Raw genomic sequence first — 25,808 nt, 5'->3', positions numbered from 1 at the left:
TACAATAAAATAATATATATGTATATTATGTAATTTACTTGCAAATTCGTTTGTGGCTTATAAGCTATATACATTTTTAAACAAATGCGTTTTGTATTATTATTGTTATATTGTTTTTAAAGTTAACATTAGAAGTGCTCCACATGGCTCTATAGAAAAGTCGTCCAGTAAACAATGTTGAGTATGAAGAACGAGAAGGGGAAGAAAAAGCGCGAGAATTTATCAATGTAGATGGCGGTTGCATGGCCATGGCAGAAGGTATCATATTGTGGCTCTATTATGGACTCCCGATGATGATGCTGCAAGACACACTACATGGTTTCAGTTTCAGCCAATTTGGGAAGCGATTAAACGATGTCCAAACTCACCTTCAGGTCATCCAGATCTGTGATGTTCTCATCTGAATAACCCTTCATGGCCTTGGTAGCCACCGGTCCCATATAGTTGTTAACTACAGCAAACTCCATTAGCGATAGAAATACAAACACCGAACAGGATGACATCCAGACGTCAATGGCCTTCACATAAGACACCGGCGGCAGCGATTGTTGTGATTGTGTGTTCTGGGTGGCCAGTGTCAGCAGCGACGTAACGCCTAAGGTAACTCGGGCCGGTATTGCCTCTGGCTTAATCCAAAACGAGATCCACGACATGACCACAATCAGCGCCGAGGGTATATAGGTGTGAAACAGATGGTAGCCGAGGCGTCGACGTAAATTAAAGACTATGGCCAAGCAGGTGAAATTACCTGAGAGAAAGGATATAGTCTTAGATTGACAATAGAATCGAAACAATAGACGAGCATACCCGTTGAGTACTCGATGGTGCAATCAGTTGTATAGTTGTTTGATATGTCCAGTTGTGGCAGCTCGATTTCAGCATTCACCACCAGCGGATCGGTCATGTTCCAAATGAATACCAAATCCTCCACAGTGTGGGATACTAGAACAAGTTAATATGTTGAGAATATGTCTTCCATTAGGAGCAGTCCACTTACAACTCTCTATCATCATGGAACAAATTTGTGTATCGTGCGGATAGGATTCGAATTTCATGGCACAGGAGAGCACTAGCGTCAACTTTGACATATAGAGCAGAGTCTTGTCGTGGTAGAGCCAAAGATAGTGATTGGGTATGCTCATCTCGTGGAATGTCACCTTTTTGGCATTCTTAAAGAAGCAATCAGGACGCCAAATACTGTGCAGCCAATCCACATCCAAGATCCGATACTGTTCGCTCATGTTCTCTGGCAAACGCAGACGAGGATCGCGCCAGCTTTGTGCTAAAAATATGTCCGTCACATAGGTCTATGAAAATTGGGCAAAGCATTATAAAATCATATAAAATTTTAGTACCCAAGACTAGTTGAATATCATTACCATGGACTCCTCATTGATTGAGTCTAGGGAAAGTACGGTGACGTGAAAGTAAACAACGGTCGGCTGGCCCAGCAGCTTGGGTGCACGATTTTTGTCATAGGTCTTCGATGGTATGGGCAATATGTCTGGCAGCGATAGACTTGATTCATAGTGAGATACCAGCTCGGCACTCTCTGTATTGTTTCTATAGGTAAGCGAAAGTAAACAGCAAAATTATATATATGTGTTTTTTTTAGGGTTATGTTAATACATTCTAATCACAGGATGTTGAATGTTGTGGATTATGCAGCTTGAATTATTTTACTTGATATATAAAATGAAACCATAACGTTCTTTACACTGGTTTCATGAGATTAAGTATATGTAAACAGCATATTTGACTATTTTTCTGTTTGAGGTTATGTTGCATTCATTTCTGATGCAATGTGCTATTTTTACTGTTTGCCAGCTTGGCAAATGAATTGTAGTTAATTTTTATAAACTTTTACCTGTAACCATGAACACAATCACATAATTGAATTGATTTTTCTGCTATATGCATATAGATTGCAACTGCAATCAAGAAATTATGTTGTTTCAATTGTCTAAATATGTTTGGCATTTGCATTTTGAACACACGCCTTTGGTTATTTTTTTCGTTTCCAATATAAATTATTTGTTAAGTAACGGCTATTTACTACATTCATTTATGTTGCATAGTTTTGCGCGTTTTCCCGTGTTGTTTTTTCCGTTTATATTTCAGTTTCATAGCTTTACGGCACATTGTTCTGGTGTGGTTGACATTTTTCGATTGAGCAACAGAACTGGTACATTTTATTTAGCTCGATTGACGCATTTGAATGATTTTTATTGGATTATTTAATAAATGCAAGACGATTTTTTGCTCGTTCTTTCCGTTTATACGGTAAAGAGGTAACCAAAAATAAATATAAAAGAGTTATATACACGTTTGCCGTGCGCCGCTCAAGGTGTGATAAATTCAATTTCTATGGTTTCATTCGTTTTCATTGTCATTCCTCTCTTTGCTATTGTACTTTTCAAAATTGACATGCCTAAGGTATGTGCAAAACAAAGACACAAAAGGAATGCGTATTGGGAGAAACCGATACACATATACCCCTCAATCCCTCACGCCTAGCATAGATTGACTGAGCTCTGAAGCCCAGTTTCTGGTGTGGCTTCAAATGGTTCGACAATGCACAATGCCCGACATATAATTAATATAGTCTGCGTATGCGTACTTGGTAATGCAAAACAAATACGTTTACATTAACGAGTCGAAAGCTAAATGTAGGCGATGCTTCAGTTTAAATTCATATAACGTACAAAACTGTGCGCCAAAGGTATACACCTGTTGTAATCAGCTGATAGCGCTGCCAGACGCACGCCTAACTTCACACAGCTGTGCGCAGGAGTTGCCCATAAGTTGGGCCTTTCAACTTGTTGGCAACGTTGAGTTTTTTATGATAATTATTGATTTGTTTTACTTGTGTGTACTTGTTGTTTTAAAATGTAACCATAAAACAGTTGAAACTCATAAATATTGTAAAATCTAAGATATTAAATTAGTTTAAAGCGCCGGGCACAAGTTTAACATGGAATTTTCTCAACAAATTGAAGGTGGGTCCTTGAAAATAGGCCGTTAAAGTATTGCGGGTATTGAGTTGGGGCTGTTTTGTTGGGTGCGCTAAAAAGGCGTGTGGGAGGCGGGGTCGTGGGGTCGTCATCCGTGTACTCCTTTGTTGCACAGTGACGTGATGTGACTGCGGCGCAGTGTGCAATCGGTGTTAATATTGATTACTTGCCAGAAAACCAAGATACCGAAAAATATCACGAAACTAAAGAAAATAATTAAAATAATAATTTCTCAATATACTATATGATTGTATATATACAAAATTGTTTGTCTTCTCATTATCATTAAAGTGCGTTACGAATTGGCATAAACCCAATAGGCAAATTATCGTAAAAAAAAAAAATATTGTTACACAAAAAGGTGATATACAATTTAATCAGCAGAGACGCGAGTCGAGACATATGCATACGATGTCGTAATGGAGTCACCGCTATATCCCAAGGTCAACAATAATCTGAGTGCCAAGGTCTCGCCCGGCGGTGGCGGTGACAAAATGAGCCTGAGTATGAATACCAGTTGCAGTTTGGAGGAGGACACAACACCCAGTGACTCGGGTGTCCAAATGCTGGATAGCGAGAATAGCGACATAATGCTGGAATCTCTCTGCTCTCAATCGGGCCTGGAGTTCGAGGAGCCCGTGAAGACACAGATTTTGGCTATCAGTCAACCAATCGATGGAAATTCAAATGTTGCTGCGGAAGACAACATGACAGCCAGCGCCTGTTCGACCTTTGACACTGCTGAAAAGATCGTGTACAGGCGCAAAGTGCACAAAACGTCATCCACACCCAAGGCGCCCAAGAAGCGCGTCTCATTCCACGAAGACATCTTAAAGAACACACGTACTGACAACATACACATCGAGCATGGCTTTATCACATACAAAAACGGACGCAAATTGGCCGTGATGGGCGGCAATTCAGCAGGCGTGGCTGGTGCCGCTGGTCGCTATTCTTGGTGCGCCGAACGGGACCGTGTGCAGGCGCCCACAGAGTTGAGCGCTGCTGGCCGGGATGTTGAGGAACGAGAAGCCGGCAACGGTGCTGTGGGTCACAATCGTCGTCTGGTTTATCGCAACGCCTGCTCAGATGTCTTAGACTATGGCAATACGGACATCTATGACACTAATGAACCGGTTGGTCTGCAATATGACAATTCCGGGGTGTTTGAGTATGGGCCCACTGCGGCAGACACTAATCGCCGGGATGATCGCTTGCTCTATCGCTGCGCCTGTAGCAGCTCCAATTCGAGCCTGGACTCGGATGAGCAGGACAAGAACTCCAACAGCAACTCCAATACCAATCGCAAGCAATATGAGCAGGCCAAGAGCAGCTCCTGCGATTGCATTGGCATGAGCAATGCCAACAATAACATAATTGGTGAGTCTTCACTCTGGATATTCTGACTGTTATTTAACCTCTTATATCGTCTATTTTAAATAAATTCCCAGGCGATAACTGTTACTACTCAGAGCCAAATATTGGGGATGCCGGCAGCCCCAAGCAGAAATCGGTATGGAACAAGGAGAAGAAGCCCAAGTCGAGCTGCCTGAAGAAAACCAAACGTCATACAAATATTATTCACGAGCAGGATCTCAATGAGCGCGTCAAGAAGTTCAATGTGCACGACATAAAACATCAGTTGCTCGACAATAGCAGCAAAATGATATTCGGATCGCTGAAGAGCATATTCACGATGCCGCTGCCTGAACGTGGTGTGCCCGAGGGCTCTGAAGATTTACAATCGGTGGTTGAGTGCGTGCCGGAGCTGGAGCAAACGCCCGAGCACAAGCCGAAGGTATATGCGCAATGCGAATCGCCCGACTCTCCACCGGTCAAGGCCAAACCTTTTCTGAGCAAGAGCCTTGATGGCACTAAACAGACGCAGAGTGTCAAGAAATTCGTGCACAATGTTGACGAGCAGCTGCGACGCAAAAACGATGAGCAAAACAGCTCAGCCGAGGCATCACCCCTAGAACAGCAACCACATGTGCTGCGGCGTCAAGATGAGTTCGATAATGAACCAGTCGTTGCGGCACCAATTGTCACCAGCACACAAAGCGAATTCCGCAGCAAGTTTATCATTAACTGCGAGAGCACAGTCTTTGAGCACACAGGCGTCTCCTACGAGACAAGCAGCGAGCCCCAACAGCAGTCGGAGCTGCAGTTCTCCACCACACAGCACAATAGTTTGGCCGGTCTACTGGAGCGGGACACACCCATTGCACAGCCGGCGAGTCAGCTGCGCAGTTCGTTTATGGGTGCACCCATAGCCAAGACATTTAGCAACTTCTTTCGCAGTCTCAAGGAGACCTCCAGCAGCTCGGCAACTGTGGACAAGGAGCTGCAACAGAAGCAGAAGATAGAACAGCAGCAGCAGCAACTGGCCGCCACAGATAGTTACTTTGGTATGGAATATAAAAGACTTTTAAGTCAATTCAATTAAATTTAAATCAAATCTCTCTCTCTCGCTTAGCTTCAAAAATGTCAAAAAACTCACAACAACAGTCGCATCAGATGCAGCAGCAACAGCAACAGCATCAGCCTCTTAGCACCAAGCTGCCCACTACACAATCCTCATCCACCATATCTGAGCTTAGCTCAATCAGCAACAATACCAACAGTAATTCCACATCGTGCACTAAACCACAAACCCCTAACACAAACAATGTCCATGGCTTGATGTTGGGCAACGTGGAGCGCCAATCGCGTCATTTGCCATCGCCCTTAAAGAAGCGCAGCGGACAGCCGCCACGCTATGGCGAGCCGCCTTTGCAGCAGCAACAGCAGTCGATGCACAGTCGCAGCCTGCACAGTCCCAGTAGCTATCTGGGCAGTGCAAGGGGTGGTGCAGTGGGTGGGAGTGGACGTGACTCGAAGAGCACTATGCTCAGTGAGGAGTTCGATGATATACTGACTATAACCACCACCACGGATACGGCCAATGAGCGACCTTCCACAGAGAGCGATCTCGTTATTGTTGACTACAATGACGTGGACTATGCGCATCTATTGAAACCGCCTGTGCCACCAGCTAAAACTTCGCTGATCAATCGCTTTCTGCGTAATGTGACCCAGAAGAAAATCCTCGAGTCGTCCATACGAAAGAATGACTTCTTTGCGGACAAGCTGCGCAGCGAGCATAAGCATCTTGGTTCCAATCTCTATGTGCGCGGCGTGCGGCCCAAAAATTATGAACTCATCGACGATTTGAATGCCGAGATTGCCATGGAGATTGAAATGTCTGGCGCCAATTCGCCGCGACGCGAACTGGCTGTGGGCATGGATCTCGATTTGCCGGGAGATGTCTCCCGCTTCGATCTGGGCATTGGCGAAATATCCATTGATATATTCAATGGCAAACATTTGCCTTTGCTGCGTGAGCCGAACGAGCAACTGTTAAAGGTAACCATTAAATTTAGAATAATAGGTAGTTGTAAACAGTATCTCCTAGTCACTATCAACTAATTAACTTTATATTGTATTACTCAACTTACCTGTGCAGGTCTTCAAACTGTATACTGGCTACAGTCGTGAGGGCTTCATGACGCCAGTCTTAGTACTGCTCACGGACAAAACGCTTTATGTAACGGATCTGGTGCGAAATTGTCTGTGTGCAAAGTTTGTGCTCGCCTACAAGGACTTGGATGTCATATTGGTAAGCCTCATTACCTATTGAATCCAGTCTATACAATATCTAAAAAAAACCTTCCGCTGCACAGATGGGTCCCTTCGGTAATACGGTGCTACTTAGCAACAGTATGCGGGATATGCAGCAGGTGCTGCTAGCTGGCGGGCCATATCCAGCGGATGCACTGGTTGCCAATCTAGAGCTGTGTGCTCGTCGTAGTGGCTCAACGTTGCCCGCTGTGGGACAATTGACGCTGGAGCATCTGGCGCCGTTGCAGGCTTTTGTTCGTGCAAACAGCTGTGTGGGCAAAGATGAACGCTGGATGTTCTATGCGGTAGTAAACATGCCAGCAAGCGGTGCCCTGGGCCGGGGTTTGGATGGTGAACAGGAGCCGTTGGGCCCGCACATCAAGGGCTTTCTCATGCATCGACGGGTGAGAGAAACGGCCACAGCGAACGCAGCGGCTAAAATAAGCTGGCAGCCCGGTTACTTTTTGCTAAAGTAAGGTCTAGTCATACGAATATTACTTCAATATTATTAATATGTTCAATATTGCAGAGCTGGTGTGCTGTACATGTTTCATGACTCCACACAAAAGTTGCCCAGCTGGGCCATGGCCTTGGCCGAGTGTCAGGGCGCAAGGCGAGCGGTCAAATCAGCGCGTCCGCATTGTTTTGAGATTATGCTGAAAGGCGAACTCTTGCAAATGGCTGCACCGGATGAGTATGTGGCTTCCGAATGGCTGCAGGCGCTGTTGCAGTCAGCAAGTGGCGTAAGTTATATTTTAGCCAGCTAACAACTAGCATTATTTAATATCGAATTCGTCTTTCTTGACAGCTCTTCGAGCTACAGGAGCGGCACAAGGCGTTGGGCTGCACTTTGATCGTTACCCAGAACCATTTGATTACGCTACGCGAGGACTTTACAGCCCCGTTGCGACAGTTAAACAGCCAATCGGAAACACCGCCAGCTGCTGCAGAACAGAAGCAAATGATACGTGATGAGGAAATGTTGTGCATCTTCGAAACTAGCAGCTTGGTGAGTAAACATTTGGGCTACTGAATCAGCACTTCCTAATATATCTCCGTCTATTCTTAGCTGAGCTCCACCATGAGCACACCCACACGTGGCACACAACAGTCCTGTTCCTCGCTTAACTCGACACCCACCAAGCAATCGGTGGACACATCCAAAGCTGTACCAAAGGGACAATCACATAATATGAGCAGTGTTTATGGCAAAAACTCCGGCTTGGAAATACTTACATGTGCTGACATAAAGGCAATGACAGGCATTAAAATACCCTCGCATAGTGAGACCTGGTGGTGCATATTGGAGTTCTCCTGTCAGGAAGCGCCTCTAGAGTGTCTAGATGATTTGGTTATATTCTTTGCAAGCAGCACGGAAATGCAACGCTTCTTACGGCTGCTCGAGCAGCTATGGCAGGCCAAAAATGTGAGTAATTGATAATTGCAATTATTTAAAACTATAAAATAATCATATTGTGTATCATTAAAACAGAATGATCTCTTCCCTATAACTATATTGGACGACGATGAAACGATCGCTGAACAGTGCACAATGCTATATTTGGATATAAATCGCGCTTGGGAGCCACTATTATCAGCTGCCCTTGGTTATCCGCTATAAGCAGTGTGCAACTATATACATTTAATATATCTATATAAACAAAAAATTTGCTAGATCTGTGCAACTAGAAGTCAATGCTTAATTAATTGTAATACTCAAGCATATTTGCTGAAAAACCAACAAACAGAACATATAATAGCTATGATATGTGCTCTATACTTACGTATATCTCTCTCAATATTTATATATGCAAAATCCATATTCATATACCTTATATTTTGATTAGTAATGTGAACATTCGCTTAAACAATTCATTCATTTGCGCTGTTATAAACATCTATATATATATACTGATTTTTGTGATATTAACTTTTAAGTTGCCAGCTAATACGTTTATTTTGGGTTTACAAAATTTGCCTTAGTTTAGCTTTACATTTTGTTGAGTTTGTTTTCTGTTAATTTTTATACAAACACCGTGTAGAAATATGCACAAAAAAAACACAAGGCTTTACAACATGTAAATTATATTTTGATAAGTAATCAAAAATATATATGCGAACATATTCTATATATATATAATAATATATAATATTTTGTAAGCATTCGTTAGAAACAACCAAGTCATAAACCAACCCGTTAGCAAATCATTGATCATTTCAATATATTTATATATATACTCTAGCTAAAAGATATTATACGTAAAGTATTCTATATAAACTATATAAACACACTATTTGTACGGCAATGGTATGTCAGGTCGTTATTTTTTTGGTGCGTATTGAATGGAAAGGGGATAAAATGACATTGAAAGTATTTACTTATATATTGTAACCTCTCAATATACAAATATATATATACAATAATATATATATATATAAATCGGAAAATATGTACGCATTGTAATTATATGATGTTTTCATACGGCACAAACTCAAATGCTCTAATTTAAGTTTTTGTAGAGTAATTACCAAATAGTATATCGTACCTTTAATTTGCCAAATATGTTATATAACCGGACAATATATGATTGTAAGCATCAGGTTCTTTAAAAATGCTTGAATGGGGATTTAAAGCAATGATCCCCCAACTCAAAAAATTTGCTTATGCAATTTTCAATTAGCAAGGCTTAAGACCATACCTCACGCAATATCTCAACCCAGAGAACTGTATGAAAACATCAGATAAAAGCTCATAATAATTAATAAAATTGATTAAACACAACAGTGAGGTAATATTTTTTTATTTTTAACACAAAGCTCCCACATTGATGACCTCCCTTTTCAAGTTTTGTTAAAGAAAAGTTTGTGGGAGTTCTCCTGCCCTTTTCGCTATAAAGGAGTAAAGATAATCATATTAACAGTTATTTAGAATGCAGAAAACTAATGTGGAAGTGGCAAACAAGCACATAAATATGTATGCATTTATGTATATATGCATGCATGTATGTATATACATACATACATACATATGTATATATTGTACGGACAGAATCGATGATGACATGGGCTGTGCCTGTGATTAATAGATGGAGGTCGCAACCAGCAGCATGAGAAGATGTTTGTGTATATTCATGTATGCGTAAAAACAAAAAGGCAAAGCATGCTTGCATGTGCGTATAACTAACTGTTCTACTGCGCCGTCAAATGGAATATATGTATGTATGTAATTATAAAATAGCTAATAATTAAGGCACCTAATAATAAAGCACATCTTCACATACTTATACACGCATGCACACACACATTTGTACATGTGTCGTAGAGTAAACGCGTAATTGGAAAATGTGCATGGAAATGAAAGATAAACACACATGTAACAATAAGAGCTCTGAGAGAGAGATGCAGCCTAAACACAAAGGCATTGCATTGAAAGAGACACCAACGACAAAAACAACAACAAGAGTGCACGAAAGAGGGAAAGAGAAGCGCAAGAGATTGAGCGAATATGAGTTAAAAAGAACGCACAGAAAGTCAAAAACTCCAACCCTCACAACAAGTCAACGAATAGAAGACCAGAGCAGGAGAAAAATGAACAACAACAAAGGAATACAAAAGAAGGAAAACGCTTCAGCGATTTTGGAGTCTATGCGGTTGTTTGTTGCGCTGCAAACCAGTTTATTGGGAAACATACTTGATATGTGTATTTTTGTAAGCTAAAAAAAAAGTTCCTTAGCTTTAAATTTTAATTCTATACATATTTTGTTTCTATTATTACTGCTGTTGTTTACGCTTTGTGCGGTGTAGGGCATCGGTACAATAATACAACACTTGCACATTGTGCACAGCCACAGGCACAAAAACAAATACTTGTGAGAGTGCTGCTGGTTGAGAACTGCTGCTTCTGCGAGCAGCGGCTACTGCTCTCTTATTAGAGCGTCCCGTCCTCGCACACACACATACAGACAAGTGTTTATGCTGATGCTGCACTCACTTTCATTAACACAAGTCCCAAAGGCAGCGCCGGCAGAATTAAATGCAGCGACTGCGACTGCGACGCGCCCGAGAATGGTACTGTGCATTTCTAGACATCCCAAAACATACATACACACATATGGGTGTACATACATACATGCATGCATACACACAACACACACTCGCATAAACGTACGTATGCGGCGACGTTAATGCTAACATATAGACGCGTGTATAAACAAACATTTATGCATGTGTATGAATGTATATACAATCACATACTACATACTTATCTGTATGTATGTATGTATGTATAAATGCACTGGCCGTTCGCAGCGGCTGCGACGGCCAGGCCACACAACCCCAAAAGTTGGAAAACCAAATAAAAATACGACTACAAGGCACGCTGTTTGTGGGTTTTCTGGTTGGCAATAGTCCACTTGTGAATGCCCTGTACTTGTAGAATTGTCTGGCATTTTGTATTTGATTAATTTTGTGTAATATTTTTAGTTCATCTACTAAACACAAACATCATTATATTTCATTCGGATTCATTAAACTTAACACGCCTATCCACAAATTGAAATTTTATGGTGCTAATAATATTCAATATAATATTATTATAAAAATTTGATATAATTTGTATAGGATTATAACTCATGGATTTTGTTTATATCTTCTCAAATATAAGTTATGCTATAACATATATTAATTGTTAGCCAATTAATTGTAGGGTATGTTTGTTGTCATATGACCAGCCAAAAACGCATTGTAAAGAATGTACAAATAAACGCACATTTTCCAGAGAAGTAGAAAAACTTCCACCCTCAAAGCAACGCACACACAAGCACTGTACACACATGCACACACAAGCATACATACATATGTACGTATGTACACACATATTAGCGAACTAATACAAAAAAAGAGAGCTGCGCTGTCACTGTCATTTGTCCATTGCGTCGCTGTGCCGCTGGCGTCTGTGTTTCTGTTTCTCTGTCTCTGGCTCAGTCTCAGTCGCAGTCGCAGTCGCTGCCTGCGCCTGATTGCCGTTGCCTGCCCCAGTGTTTCCGCTTTCTTTCGTTGTAATGTTACTTTTAGTTTGATGTCGGAGCCTCGACGAGCCGGTTGTAAGCGTGACTTTCGTTTAATTCTACTTTATTATTGTTGTTGCTCGACGCCGACGTCGTCGTCGTCGCGTTCGACGTTGCCTCGTGTGTGATTGTGTGTGTGTGTGTGTATGTGTGTACTCGAGTCTACGGGTGTTGTGTTTTGTCTCTGTGTGTGTTTAGTTTAAGCGAAATTGAAAGTTGTACATTTGCTACCCCCAAAAGCAAAGCGCTGCATACAATCGCGCGCTCATACAAACGTGTGTGTAAGCGAGTGTGAGTTTCTGTGTGTTCCTCGCCACGCCACGCCACGCCACACCAACCAAAAACCAACCCCCACCAACAAAAGTAGCAACAACAAAAATAACAACAGCAGCAGCTACAACAACAAATCCTGCCAAGTAGCACCACCCACTGCTAAAAAGCGCCGCATAGTCATCGTCATCGCACGTCGCCTGTTTCTGCTTCTCTAATTCGATCGTATTTCAGTTGCTCAGGCTCGACGCAACGTTTATGTTACAGTTACAATTGTTGTTAGTGTTGGCTAGTGCAATTTGAAAACAACCAACAAAGAAGCGAAAGTGTTACACAAGCCCCAAAATCAAATAACGGCTGGGGACTAATCTCCACAAAAAGAAAGAAAAAAAAAAAAAAAACAAAAGGGAGCAATTACACACAGGCAGCTCGGCTCCTGCCTGTGGTGTGCGCGCGTAAGTCTACGGCCTGTGCGTGTATGTGTGAAGCCCTGTTAACGACATAAAACTGTCATGATGAATTTCTCCGCGTTCGGCGGCCCCTTCTCTGGTATTCACCAGTTTGCTGCTAAATTTGATGCACAAACACCGGGCGCATTTGGTACGCCGCCGGTGAACGCTGCAGCCGCTGCTGCGGGCAGCGATAATCATGTTCAACGCTATCAGACCAATGGCAATCATTTCAATCAGAATGTGCCCAACGGTAAGTGCATGCATTCATACAAATTGATATACTGTATATATGTATGTATATAAGACTTTAACACATATGCACATTTTTATATATGTATGTATACACATGCATGTAAATAGAGACATATTTGTGCATGTGTGTATACAACATAATCACTAAAAATTTATTTTATTTTTATCGATTTATTTTCGCCTGCTGCTGCTGCCAACGCCGCTGTCGTTCGAGTCGCCAGCGAAGCCATGGCTGGCGTCAGCAGCAGCAGCAGCAACAACAACAACAACAGCAACAACACAAGTAGCGGCAGCGATTTGCTTTTCCCTATCCCATCCACTACAATTCGCCGTTTGAGGTCTTATGAACATGTGTAACTAGCAGAACATTCATGTTTTGATTGTGAAGAAGAGGAGCGCCGAGGATCAACTTGAAGAATACCAAAAGAAAAAAGCCAACAACTGCGCATGTATAAGAGCATTAAATGTTTGCATTGCCTTTGGTTTCGTTGTGCGCAGCATACGACCTGCTATTGGTTAGAGCGAGAGCGCAAGTAAACAACAAATCAGCCGACTAATGATTCGTTTGCTGCTCACAGAACTAGTTCGTATTGAAAAAATGCATTATAGCCATGTTGCGCTTAAAAGAGAGTTGCCACCTGTCAAAAAACGGGTTTTCATATGAAAGATATGCTTAAGATCTTAAATTAATACTTTAGCTAAAAAATATATATACGTATATCTATTGTCATATATTCATAACATATTGTGAGTGGTCTTTGAAATTTAATTTTTCTTTATATTTAAACACTTATGTATATGTATTTATTGAACTGATTTTAGTATGGGAATAATAATCGTTTGGTTTCGATTTGTAGGACATATAATATATATACATAAATAATATCAAGTCTGTTCTTTTTTAAAGAATATGAGTATTTCTATTTAAAGTCGCACTTAATACTGAAGCATGCAAACATTGTATGCGAATCTTTTTCGTGAATATTGATTGTGAGTAAAATTAATTAATTAATTAATTTAGTACCCTCCCCTTCTGTGATATTCTACTATTCGTGGAACATTAAAGCGGGTGCGTCTGTCATCATAACCGAATCTAACGATTTTTTGCTGTTGTTCCTGTTTTTTCCTTCGCTTGCGCTATGTTTTGAGTCATTACCACCCACCCCCATTTGGCAACGAATACACGCGTATACGTGTATGTGTGTGTCTGCGTGCGTGCCCGCTACTGCTGCCAGTTTTTCTCGCTCTTCTTCTCGTTTTCGTTGTTGTTGCTTAGCTTCGCTTGAAAATGCAATGAACTCAAATAACTTTTGAATTTGCTGCATTTTACTTTGTATAGCCCTGGGGGTGGGTTTTACTGTCGTTAGCTACTCAACACACACAGAAAATTAAATGGGGGAGTTTGAGTATGTGTATGAGTGTATGCGTGCGCAGTTTTCAACCCCAACCCCCGTTTGTAAACGGGCAGCGTCGCTGCCTTTTTAATTGCACTGACTTCCCTTTGGCCAAGCTGCAACATTTTGTGGCAGGGTGACAGCCAGCCCAACCCCTAAAATGCAACGCAACGCTTCTGCTCGTCCAGATAAAGTTTCTATTAAACTGAAATGAGCCAACATATAGCAAATATATATTTTACATTATATTTATTTGATTTAGTTGAATGATATACAGTTAAAAGGAACCGCCATCTGGTTATGCCCTGCATCAGAAATGCAGGCTCAATTGAATCTTTGTCAGAACTAATCAGTCACTAATATGCCTCAGGATTTTTATCTGTTGTCTGATTTTGTTTATAAGTTTAATTTAATATCCATTTGGTTAATCAATTTACTGATTTCGCATAGTTGATTGTTAAAGTTTTCAGTAAAAATATTTATGTACAAAGATCAACAGGTTACTTGAGGTTTAATGTACTACAATTTGTATAGTCATAATTTCAGTTGCAAATTGAACTAGTTCACTGTTGTGCCACTGAATTGCCTAGCTTTTTAAGCGTTTAAAGATAGAGAACTGACTGCTCCTTACCTATGTATTTGATTCGCTATCTCTACCCATCAAAAATTCTGCCAATCCTCTTTGAATATTGCTCAGTCATTGTTTATATTAATTATAATTGGTTGCATTCACTTGCATAATTAGTTGCTCATTCTACTCATTTATTTTCATTTTAAACGCGTTTCGCCCCCAGTTGAAGAACGCAAAACTCAAACCTGAACTCCCTCAAACTCGATTTCGAATTCGAATATGAACTCAAACTCGAACTCGAACTCTCATACGCGATGCCATTTGCCACTGTTTTCTATAGTTCATTGATCCCAGCTTTTTTAGCTCTACGCATTACATTTCCCATTTCCAGTTTAGCGTTTAATTTTATTTCATTTTGGTTTTTCATTTTCATTTTATTTATTTCTTCTTTTTTTACCTGCAACAACGGGAAAATGTGGCCATGCGTGTGTCTGAGGTGATTGAGTGTGTGTGAGTGGGTCTTTTATCTATCTAAATGCGTGAGTGAATGTGCGTGTGTGAGTATGTGTTTGTGTATGGCTGCAGCTAGCCCATGCAGGTAGACCGCCGTCACCCCGACCTCTACCCGCTGTTCCGCTGCTCATCCACATTTTCTTGTCGCTTATTAGTCAGCTTATCAACAACAACAATAAGAGTTTTTTTCGGGAATAGATAGAGCTGACGATAGTGTTACTTCTTTCATAAATCATCTGAGATATCGAATCAGAGCAGACAATCTTTGATTTGTTCTATTCTTTTTATTTGTGCTGATTAAAGTTGAAATATCTATATAGGTTTTTAGCTGACTATGAGATATAAACAGCTTTATTAAACACATTTTATTGGTAAAGAATCTATATACAAATATAGTTTTAAAAATGAATTATTATATATTTAAAAATTGGTATTGGTTTACCCTAATATTTATATATAGTAAACATGCAAAGAAACGTTACATAAGATTGTGAGAGCTAATGAACTAATGTGGATTGAGAGGCGAAGATGCGATGAAACAATAGACAATACATACATATGTGCTTGGTATCGGTAAAACGGTCTTCGCATTTTATTTTAAACCAACTCTTCGTATTCAGTTTAGTTACATGGGTTACATAGGCTATTACAATGATGTATGGCAACTTTTCCTTTTCTATTTTTCGTTTTATAAATATGGTTAGGTTAGCCTAAGACCTAATCAAAGCCAACCATTTATTGAACTCACATTTGTCTTTTATGATTAGAATCTTTAGAATATTCCATACTTAACTGCAATACAAATTTAGAAAATACACTATTTTATATAAGTAATATAAGTAATAATATAAGTAATAATATGAACTAATAACATAAATGTTAATCATATTCTATTCCAAATTAACGTTACATTTATATGTAATCTTGCAAATAGTCTAAATATTGTTTGCAAGCTCCTTAAGTTGTCCGTATGACATTAGCTTTTATTTGCGTTTAAATTTCTTTCAAGTTCAAGCACCTGATGTAAATATTTGTTTACTTTCTTCTTTTTTTCTGTGCGCAATTTACATAATTCATCAAACCCTGGGGCAACTCTTTAAGTGAATATAAAAAATGCAAGGAAAATAAAGGATATTCTTTAGGAAAATAAAAAAAAAAAAAACAAACACACAAATGGGGATACGCAAAAAAAGTAAATAAAAGAAATCATTTGTGGCTCATTGATTTTTCCGTTTAAACGATGACAAAGCGTCGGGGTGGTTAGCGGGATGAGTAGAAAAATATACAAAAATGCTGAGAGAGTGAGTGTGAGAGAGTGGGAGACCTTCAGCTAGGGGTTGGGTTGCTCAAAATTAGCCATGTGCCTAGTTTACATAGAGTACAAATCTATTAATATGATCATTATTATAACACGATCCGTATGTCCGGCAGGTAATTCTATATGCCATGCAAATGACTAGCCAGCCGGGCGTGCGAGTGTATGTGATAATATTGCGGTTTGTCAAAAGGGTCGCAACCCCCCCATAAATTATTTGCACTTATGTACTCATTTCTATGTGTACATAACAGAGGATATGTGGGTGGGTGTGTAGATGTTTCTGTGTGCAAGAGAGGAAGTGTGAGTGTGAGCGTCTGCTGGCTGGGTTTACACCCCTACGAGGCAAGGAACGCCTGGCGCTATGCAACACTAAAAATGCGCGTGCTTATAAGTCTGTCAGACTTTAGGTGTAGGTATGTATCTAATCACATACAGTAATAACTCTAAACAATGAACAAGAATGAAATACAATATATAGTTATATATTTAGATAAACGCAAATTGCTGATAACGTAGTACCAAATGAAAAACTAAAATATAGCTTTAAAAGAATTTTTGTACAAATTCGTTACTAGAGCCTTCACTGTATGCATGTACATATGTATATATGTATATATATATAAGCACATATATGGAGTTAATACATATGAGGCCAATGAGTGTGCATGTAATTGAGTTAGATCTACCCTTGCCACCGTCTTACCCCCAAAACCGCTCGAAAAAGCAGGCAAGTGTAAAACAATAAAGCCAAGCGAAGCTTTTTCATATCATATGGCAGCTTTAAGGCTTAAAGCTGCCTCTGGCAACTCCGTTGTGGTTTGAGTGGCTTATTTCTGTTGCTGTTGTTGCTATCGCTGTCGCTGATGACTCAAACTCTGGCGACTGGCGCCGCGTCGCGCTACATACGCCCAAACCCCAAGCAGCGGGCGTTAAAATCCCCAACTCTAATAGGGGTTGCAGTTTTTGCTAACATCGCACGCTCTCTCACTCTCTTCTTTGTTATATATATATACATATATATATATATATATATATATATATATATATATATATAAATGTATATGTATATATATATATTCTTTTTTATTTTATATATTTATATATTGCTGTTGCGCGCGCGCTCTTTCTCTCACACAGTCTCTCTCTCACTGCTTTTACTGTGTGTGCCGGCACTATAAACACACTTAAAAGTAGGCACACAGAGCGCAACGCCATGTTTCACATTACGTTCTCCAAACCCAGCGAATTCCTTTCCATTTTGTTCCACTTTGGATACACCACTCAAATCTAAGGCAGCCGCCATATTGTGGGTTGGAGAGTGTGCGCCCAATAACACACACTCTCTCTCTCTCTTTGATTACACACGCACACATAGAAAAGCGCGCACGCTCTTCTCTCACTCACTCTCTGCCGCCGACACTCACGCTCTTTTCTAGTTGGGCGAGCTCTCACTCTCGCTTGGCCGTGTTTCAGTTTTCACCGACTTTAACTCGTTGCTAGGCAGCAGCAGGAACAACAACAAGCGAGAGTTTCATTTACCGTTTCTCTAACTCATGCGTTTTTGTGTTCATCCTGCCACTATTTCTGCCGTTGCTGGTGCTGGAGCTGGAGCTGCTGCTGCTGCTGCTGTTGCTGTTGCTGCTGGTTGTTGTCGTGTGGCCCATGTGAAAGTGAAGTGAAAAGTGAAATGTTACAACGACAATGCCGGGTACGCTGATGATGGAAAATGGAGCGCATGCTTTCAGCCTTGCTGTGTGTTGTCAGTGGCTCGACGTAGTCATGGCTCCACACAGGCTTAGCCCAGAATTTCCGTTCGTCTGTCAATTCTATTCTTCTTTTCTGCCGTCTGATTTCAGTACCCGTTCCATGTTCCATTTCGTTTTTGTTTTTTTTTGACTTGTGTGCGTGTGTTGTTTTTGTTATTTCATGTTTTGTCATTTTTATGGCCAGTTGGTTATTTTCTGTCACTTTTCGTTGTCTACATTTCGGGGCATGCTATTCGCTCTGTGTACTCATTCTGTTTAGTTGATTAATTACCGCTACATAAGTCTTGCATTTGTCTAACAGCTTACATTGTTTGGTTATGGGGATGGGAGAATTTAATTGCTTGGATAATATTTGATTATCTCGGCCTTTTTACTCAACTTATTCTCGTTCGCTTTGCCGCACTTCGAGATTTTTGGTGCCTAATATGTAAATCGATTTCTCGTGCGTAAGCATTAGTCTTACCCTAAATAGTTTTCGCATTATTAAAAGAAACCATTACATACATTACTGTATGATAAATGATATTTTAATCAAGTGCTAAAAAAAAGTTTTTTATACTATTTATATATTTATATACTATATTTTGGTATATACTATCTTCCCTGTCGAATTGTAGATGTGTTCATTTGCAATTAGTTCGTCTAATTAAAGAGAATTTTTCTTTTGAGGTTCGTAAAGTAAATTTCCGTTTAGCTGCTGTTTTGGAAGGATATTTTTTGGGTGCCTTTTACGGTTCGCTAGTCAATTGTTTCAGCTTAATCCTCCCTTCGGACTACTTTCCTTTATTAGATCCCATTAGCTGGTTTCCTTTATTTGCCATGCAGGGCAATTTCTCTTCCTCTCACAGCACCCGTCTGCACACATATGACCTGGCTAATTGAGGTTAGCGTATTAAATTCGTTTACCCCAAAAGTATGCTCATATTATGAGACTGTGGCAACGCCGCTCACAAAGGGCATTAAAGCATAAGAAATGTGTTGAATTATAATGCAAGGTCACAAGTTAATTTATACGAGGGTCTGCCACCCGTTTGACTCACACACACGCCCACACACACTCTTACACAAAAAAGGCATAGCCACCCAAACACATGCATTGCTTTTAAATATTTCGGCTCTTTTTATTATTATTAAATTTGTAACCTTTTTAGTTACTACTTACCCTACTGCAAACCAAGCTGCATGCCCTGTGTCTGCTGCTTTCTCCCTGTCTCGCTCACGTTTCATCAGGAAAAAGGAAGCAAATATAAAGAAAAAAATACTAACAAAAAACCGGGCCAATTGGCAACAGCCAGAAAATATTTATTAATAAAAACGAGCGCCCGGCAAAATGTAGCCGAAAAATAAGCCCACATACACATGCATATATATATATATGTATGTGTGTATATGTAGCATACATTTGAGGCGCGTCGGTAGGACCGGCGTTTTCAATTTTAATTTCCTTTTTCCTATGTATGCGTGGCCCGCACGTGTGTGTCTCTCTCTGGCTCTGGCTCTGTGTGGGCGCTGAATTTGGCCTTGGCAGATGGCAACGCGGCGACGAATAAAGGAGGCAGGCAGACATGCCCACAGCTGCCTAAAAGTAACAGCAGCAGCTAAAGCAACAACTCACGCATGTCAGCCGTCAGCCAACCAGTGTTGCCAACTACTAGGAAAGCGCGAACAGACACACGAACACACATAGGCACACGCACGCATACAAAAGCAGACAGGCAGTAACTTCGTGGATGTATGTGTATGCAAACACAGACGCACACACACACCCGCACACCCACGAGGTACAAATCATGCGGCAGTGGGACACTGGCAGACATCGTGCATAAAAACGAACAGCCGTCCGCTTTCAGCCGGTACCCGATCCTCGTTCGTGTGTCGCCGATGCCGCTGCCAGCTGTAGCTGCTGTTCAGCCAGACGCCAGGCCTCAAGTCAGTTGTAGTTAGTCGTTGCTGGAGCTCGCTTGCGGCGACCTCGTACTAAACAAATTTAACAAATAGCTGGAGTACACATCAAATATACAAAATACATATACAAAAATATATTGACAAAGTTATATCTATATATAAATAGATACTTATAAAGTAGCTAAATAAGGCTGTGATTCTAGCGCAATTTCGAGCATGTGTAAATATCTAAACTAACCTCACAAAACCAACTAAAAAGTTCCTTTTCCCCAATATTCAAGCTATCAGTTTTTAATGTTACTTTTTCTCTTATATTTTACAGTTTCGGCGGCCAATAATATGCAATATGGTCAAAATATATCCATACCATACTCTCAACCGCAGGGTGATCTGAACTTTTTGAATGCGGCCGCAGCAGCGGATCATAAGGGTAAAATCCATCCAAAAATTGAACGAGACCGGGAAGAAGGTGAGTCGGCGACCCAAGCAGCTGGATGGGGATTTTCATGGTAGCCGGGGACAGAGGACAGAAGGCAGAGGGCCTACATGACGGGGGGCAGAATTTTCATGGGCTTCACTTTTCCTTCCCTCTTTTTGTGTTTCCTTTTTTCCTTTTTTTGGGTTGCTATCTGTTATACGGCCTGAAATTTCAAGGACGCACATTACACTTCGTACACACCGGCCCCGTCCCGCTGTCCGGCGTTCGGCTCGCATCGGCTCAACTGTTATTTAAATAAAAAGGCAAACCGAAAAGAGAAAACTTGAGCCCTGTCTGGATTGAGATTTTGGACCGTTCAAGAACTTTTATCTGCCAACAATTTATGAACCCACTGCGTGTGTGTGCGTGTGTATTTCCTATTAGCAAGTTTTATGAAATGGTGTTTACTTGTTGTCGAACAGAAAGTTTTCGCACACGCATTGACATTTTCCACGTGGGCGTATTAACTTTAAAGGAGCAGCCAGAAAGCTTGAGTCTCAGCTCCATGGAGCAAGCAGATGGGGGGCCTGGAATGGGCTAGAAAATTAAGGTTAGAGATGCGGCATGTGAGCTGTGTCCTTGGCGCCAGTTACTGCAGATGTAGGGCCGGGGGACAGCCTGGGATTTTCAAGAAAATAGAATTCAGCATATTCGCACAGAAACACACACACACACACACACACACACACACACCGAGAGAAACACTCAGTCCCTTACATACCCACAACTGTGTGTGTTGCCAAGCCAAAGCTTTTTGTTGTTGGGGTAGGTTTTTTCTTCTTGTGGCGTTGCTTTTCGTATTTCATATAGCAGGAAAATTATCCAGGAAGCTATTAGATAATGCATGAACTGCTAACGTTGAGGTGGGCGTGAACATATTTAGTACAAATGCCTGTTGTCTGGGCGTGTTGTCGTGTGTGTGTGTGGGGATAGAGTAACAAATGTGGAGGAGTGGGCTGCAGGCTGGATTTGTGTCCTGGGTGTGTCCATTAGCAGCAGCAGCATTATCATCATTATCTGAAAACAGCTAGAGCATGAAAAGTCCTCTATTCTGAATCTATCGTAGCTAAGATACCCTGGCAGAAATTATATCAAGACTTCATCGGTTCTCAATTGTATCTGAAGCTAAGCAATGAATGCTGTAAATAAAGAGATACAGCCGAAGAGAGTAAGTCTGATATTGTCTTACGATCTGATCACAATTGTAGACAAACTAAATGATCAATAATGGTATATTACGATCTGATTACAACTCAATTGTAGCTGAATTCTGCCGTGATCTTATCCTATTAAGTACCATTAAAATAAATATAATGAATTTGGAACTTCCTATACTCACCTTTAATTGCTTTTAGGGATATTATAAAATTCCAATATATTTATACACATATACTCACATGTTTTCCAACTGTTTTGGGTTTCCCTGCGCGCAGTGCTCAATCAGCAAATCTTACAGAATGTGAATCAGTCGTGGCAAACGCTGGCCAATACGGCCAACACGGTCGACTACTCATCCCATTTGCTATCCGCAACACTGCCAATCTCCATACAGCACTTCCTCAAGTATTCGGAAACAATAAAGAAGGAGTCCACCGGCGATGTCCTGAAGAATGGCACCAATTTGGCCAGCTTGGCGTTGGGGGGCGTGGCATTGACGCCCAGCAATAATGGCGCCAATGGGGGCGGCCATCACAATGGGCTGGTGGGCATGGATCACGGCGGCCACATGACCAACATGACAGATGCGAATGGCGCAGGATTGGCCAACGGCGGAGCCACCAACGGCGTCAATGGCAATGCTAATGGCGCGGTCAGCAATGGAGGCGCCGTTTCCAGCAGCGGAGCGGCAGTGGGCACCACGAATGCCGCTGGCGGCACCACTACCACCGGTAAGAAGACCAAAAAGAAGAAACCCCCAAAGGAGAAGAAACCCCGCCCAAAGCCCGGCGAAATACGTGAAACGAAAGCGTTGGACGGCTCCACGCTCTACTGCTGCCCCGAATGCCAAATGGCCTATCCGGACCGCAGCCTGATCGAACAGCACGTCATCTCGCATGCCGTGGAGCGGCGCTTTGTCTGCGATATCTGCAATGCGGCGCTTAAGCGCAAGGATCACTTGACCAGGCACAAGCTCTCTCACATACCGGACAGGCCGCATGTGTGCAATGTAAGTGCCGATCTAATGCCTTCCATTTAGTTGATGAAATTAATCCATTGTTACTTTCGCCCATCTAGATCTGCATGAAGTCCTTCAAGCGCAAGGAGCAGCTCACCTTGCACATTGTCATACACTCGGGCGAGAAGAAGCATGTCTGCATCGAGTGTGGAAAAGGTAATTGCAATGAGAAATAGGATTCTCTGTGGTGATCACAGCTTAATATTTGACTAGCAACTATATAATGCTATAGATATTATAATTACTAATATCTACTCTTTCTCTCTTCATTCAGGTTTCTACCGCAAGGATCACTTGCGCAAGCATACGCGTTCGCATATTGCGCGCCGCGTCAAATCTGAGGTATCCGCACAGAATGTGAGCGGCAGTGGAGGCGGCGCCGGTGCCGGTGCCAACAATGCGCAAAATAATACGCTACACGGTTCCTGAGGTTCGTACAAGGACTTTTGGTAAATTCTTAAATACATTTCATGCCACAAAGGGTGGCTAAATTGTTGCCAACAGATATGTAAGCTGTTGGCAACAATTTAGCTGCTTTTGAAATGTTTTAAGAGTTTACCGGAAGTCCTGCTGAGCGTCACCCAAATCCAATAACCCTCTCAACAACAACAACAACATATAAAAAGAGAAACACAGAAGTGAAAAGTTTTAACACAAAATAATATATGCAAAGTATTAGTTGAATTTTGTTTTCGACACTTTCAGTTCTTTAACTTTGGTTCTTTCAGTTCACGTTTTCGCACAAACAGTTTAACAAAGTATAGCAATTCAAATGTACAAACGAAAAACAATGTAAAACAAGCAAAGGAAATGAAAAGAATTTCGAGCTAGAGGTTTTTAATTAAAATATGCGCATAGTTGGCTTTCATTTTCTTTATGAGGATCTGTGATCTTTGCTGCAACAACAAAAACAAAAAATCAACACACAAAAATAATATAACAATGAAAGCCTTTAAATGTAAGCGTATAATTCTTAATAGAAAACAAATTGATGTGCAATTTTCTTTTTATGTCATTCTTCTTTGAGTTTTCGTTTTCTTTTTCTTTTTGTATCGTTTATTTCTTGCAACAAATTAAATAAATGTATCTAGAATAAGTATCAGAGTTTAAAAAAAAATGAGAAAAAGGAATTCATTTGATGCGCATATTAATTAAGTCAAATTGTGACGGTATATATATATATATATATATATATATATATATAGATATATATATATAATTCTAGTCTTACACTTTATTTGAACAATTACGAAAAATGTCACGTATTTTTAAGAAATTTTAAACTTAATGTTCAAAGCGAGGCAAACTCTAAACAGTTGAATGCAATACAAGCTAGCGTCTTTGCATGCCCAACTTCCAATCGTCGTTTAAATCAAACTAACTATCCATTAAAAAAGATATATCCGAACTACTATACACCATATAAGACATACAGTATACAGTATACTCTACAGCTATAGCCAACCTCCTCTAAAATGCTTACCAAACGAAAAAACACAATACAGAAAATACTATTAAATACAGTACCACAGATCTATATAGATATGTCTATATATACATACTAAAGATTTATATATTTAACCACTACAAACCAACAACAAAATACCGCTATATAAAAATGCAAAATAGTAGAAAACAATAACAAACAAAACAGCTAACCAAAAACAATAACTGCAATAAAACTCAATAAACAAATATTTTTATATAAATGCAAATGAAAAACAGAAAAACTTATACCAAATACAAAAAGTTAAAAGAAGACAAGAGGAGATTAGAATGTGGATAAGGTATATGATGAATGAAAGGCATAAAACAATAACCGAAATAAAGTGCAAACACTTCATGCAAGTGAAAAAGTAATTAACTGTTCAAATACATAGCATTTTTTGAGATTAACTTAATCTCGTTAATCTCAAAAAATGCTATGTATTTGAACAGTAAAGATCTAAACAATACCAATATACGTTTTATCATATGATGTACCAGCATATTTACATATAGTTATACGGAATGCTTCAAACGAATATACAATGAAAAAGAAAAAAAAAAAAAAAAGAAATCTTAATACCAAATAGTTGTAATGCTTTCGTTTAGCATTTCCCTCAATTTTCACATCTATTATAAATATTGTTTTGAAATATCACAAAAATGTGCTTTGAGCAACAAGTTTTTGATAAAGTAAATTAAACTCTTAGAGCTTTTATAAGAACAACTCTTAAATTTAAATATGTGATAAAAGAGAGCGTGTAAAGATATCTTTTATAACTAATTTGAAGATCTAAATTTTGAAAATGTATGCTTACATATATCGGAGTATTGACAAGGCTACAGAATATAAACAAAGAAAGAAAAAAGAGAGAGAGATAGGAATATAGAAATTAGGCATTTTAGATTGTGCTCGCTTTACTCGTTTACAATATAAGACTATTGGCAAGAGAGTACTCTTATATTTTAAATACAATTATAGTCACAAAAATTCATTTTATTATCTATTCTCTCTTTCTCGCATTCTCTGTTGACATTTTGTTGAGATTTTGCTCTTAGAACACCATTGCTAAAAGCTTTTCAAATACTAAGCCTTTTAATACTAATAACTTGTTGCTCATCGCAGCATTTGCACACAATTCCCAGTATTTTGTTTAGCTTTTGTTTCCTTATGCATATCCAATTGAATGTAGGTTCATACTTTGCGTAGTTATCAATGTTCTAGCTATATACAATATTTATATATGTATGCTAATTAAGTTCCAAGCATATATATATATATTTAAAGTAATGTGTACGTGATTGAAGAATGCAGCAGCTTAAGGGATATACAAAGCAAATGGGAAATTCTTCAAAGGGATTTTCGCTTTTTTTGCGGCTTTGTGCGTTGCCATGGGATAATTCAAATACTTGCAATAAAGTACAAATACTAATTATAAATACAAAAATGAAAACACAAAACCAGATGATGAAGAAAATGCAGCAGCA

The 25,808-nt window shown here is 40.0% G+C and overlaps 3 protein-coding genes and 2 long non-coding RNA genes across 8 annotated transcripts in view; 2 read left to right on the top strand and 3 right to left on the bottom strand.

Moving 5' to 3' along the window:
* Positions 1–25,808, bottom strand: part of LOC149092197 (uncharacterized) — a 102,586-nt gene that overhangs the window by 74,030 nt on the left and 2,748 nt on the right. The gene's annotated exons all lie outside the window — the stretch shown is intronic.
* On the bottom strand, positions 16–2,490 carry HisCl1 (Histamine-gated chloride channel subunit 1). 2 transcript variants are annotated; one of them, XM_018098188.2, is made up of 6 exons: positions 1,868–2,490; positions 1,380–1,563; positions 998–1,307; positions 808–942; positions 369–748; positions 16–311 (listed from the first exon to the last, which is right to left on the bottom strand). In XM_018098188.2, exons 1-6 carry the CDS (start codon positions 1,984–1,986, stop codon positions 150–152), a joined length of 1,290 nt encoding a protein of 429 aa, XP_017953677.1. In that variant the 5' UTR covers positions 1,987–2,490; the 3' UTR covers positions 16–149. The 2 variants fall into 2 exon arrangements, with proteins under 2 accessions (XP_017953677.1, XP_017953678.1); XM_018098189.3 differs by having other exon boundaries at positions 16–299; positions 1,868–2,483.
* Positions 2,832–9,456, top strand: prd1 (pleckstrin homology domain-containing protein pruning defect 1). Of its 2 annotated transcripts, none has more exons than XM_018113490.3 (10): positions 2,832–2,999; positions 3,399–4,394; positions 4,466–5,422; positions 5,491–6,419; positions 6,520–6,672; positions 6,737–7,146; positions 7,204–7,417; positions 7,483–7,683; positions 7,744–8,100; positions 8,167–9,456. In XM_018113490.3, exons 1-10 carry the CDS (start codon positions 2,975–2,977, stop codon positions 8,293–8,295), a joined length of 4,371 nt encoding a protein of 1,456 aa, XP_017968979.1. In that variant the 5' UTR covers positions 2,832–2,974; the 3' UTR covers positions 8,296–9,456. The 2 variants fall into 2 exon arrangements, with proteins under 2 accessions (XP_017968979.1, XP_017968980.1); XM_018113491.3 differs by having other exon boundaries at positions 2,838–2,999; positions 3,306–4,394.
* Positions 11,699–24,584, top strand: l(3)neo38 (C2H2-type zinc finger domain-containing lethal (3) neo38). Of its 2 annotated transcripts, none has more exons than XM_018112638.3 (5): positions 11,699–12,712; positions 20,504–20,650; positions 22,093–22,826; positions 22,895–22,991; positions 23,110–24,584. In XM_018112638.3, exons 1-5 carry the CDS (start codon positions 12,523–12,525, stop codon positions 23,262–23,264), a joined length of 1,323 nt encoding a protein of 440 aa, XP_017968127.1. In that variant the 5' UTR covers positions 11,699–12,522; the 3' UTR covers positions 23,265–24,584. The 2 variants fall into 2 exon arrangements, with proteins under 2 accessions (XP_017968127.1, XP_017968128.1); XM_018112639.3 differs by lacking the exon at positions 11,699–12,712 and adding an exon at positions 20,221–20,401.
* On the bottom strand, positions 23,361–25,130 carry LOC149092198 (uncharacterized). Its single transcript, XR_016196155.1, has 2 exons — positions 24,772–25,130; positions 23,361–24,731 (listed from the first exon to the last, which is right to left on the bottom strand). It is a non-coding gene; the product is annotated as an uncharacterized LOC149092198 (long non-coding RNA).

This window comes from Drosophila navojoa, chromosome 2 (assembly GCF_054131105.1).
Source record: "Drosophila navojoa isolate 15081-1374.11 chromosome 2, UAZ_NAV_1.0, whole genome shotgun sequence".
NCBI classification, from domain to species: domain Eukaryota; kingdom Metazoa; phylum Arthropoda; class Insecta; order Diptera; family Drosophilidae; genus Drosophila; species Drosophila navojoa.
This window is presented reverse-complemented; position numbering and strand designations above follow the sequence as displayed.

Coding starts and splice junctions, on each gene's coding strand:
- prd1 (XM_018113490.3), top strand. CDS start 2,975: ATGGAATTTTCTCAACAAATTGAAG. Junction 6,673..6,736: donor AGGACTTGGATGTCATATTG/GTAAGCCTCATT, acceptor TCCGCTGCACAG/ATGGGTCCCTTCGGTAATAC. Junction 8,101..8,166: donor AGCTATGGCAGGCCAAAAAT/GTGAGTAATTGA, acceptor TCATTAAAACAG/AATGATCTCTTCCCTATAAC.
- HisCl1 (XM_018098188.2), bottom strand. CDS start 1,986: ATGCAAATGCCAAACATATTTAGACAATTGAAACAACATAATTTCTTG. Junction 1,308..1,379: donor CAATCAATGAGGAGTCCATG/GTAATGATATTC, acceptor CAATTTTCATAG/ACCTATGTGACGGACATATT. Junction 312..368: donor CAGATCTGGATGACCTGAAG/GTGAGTTTGGAC, acceptor GAAACCATGTAG/TGTGTCTTGCAGCATCATCA.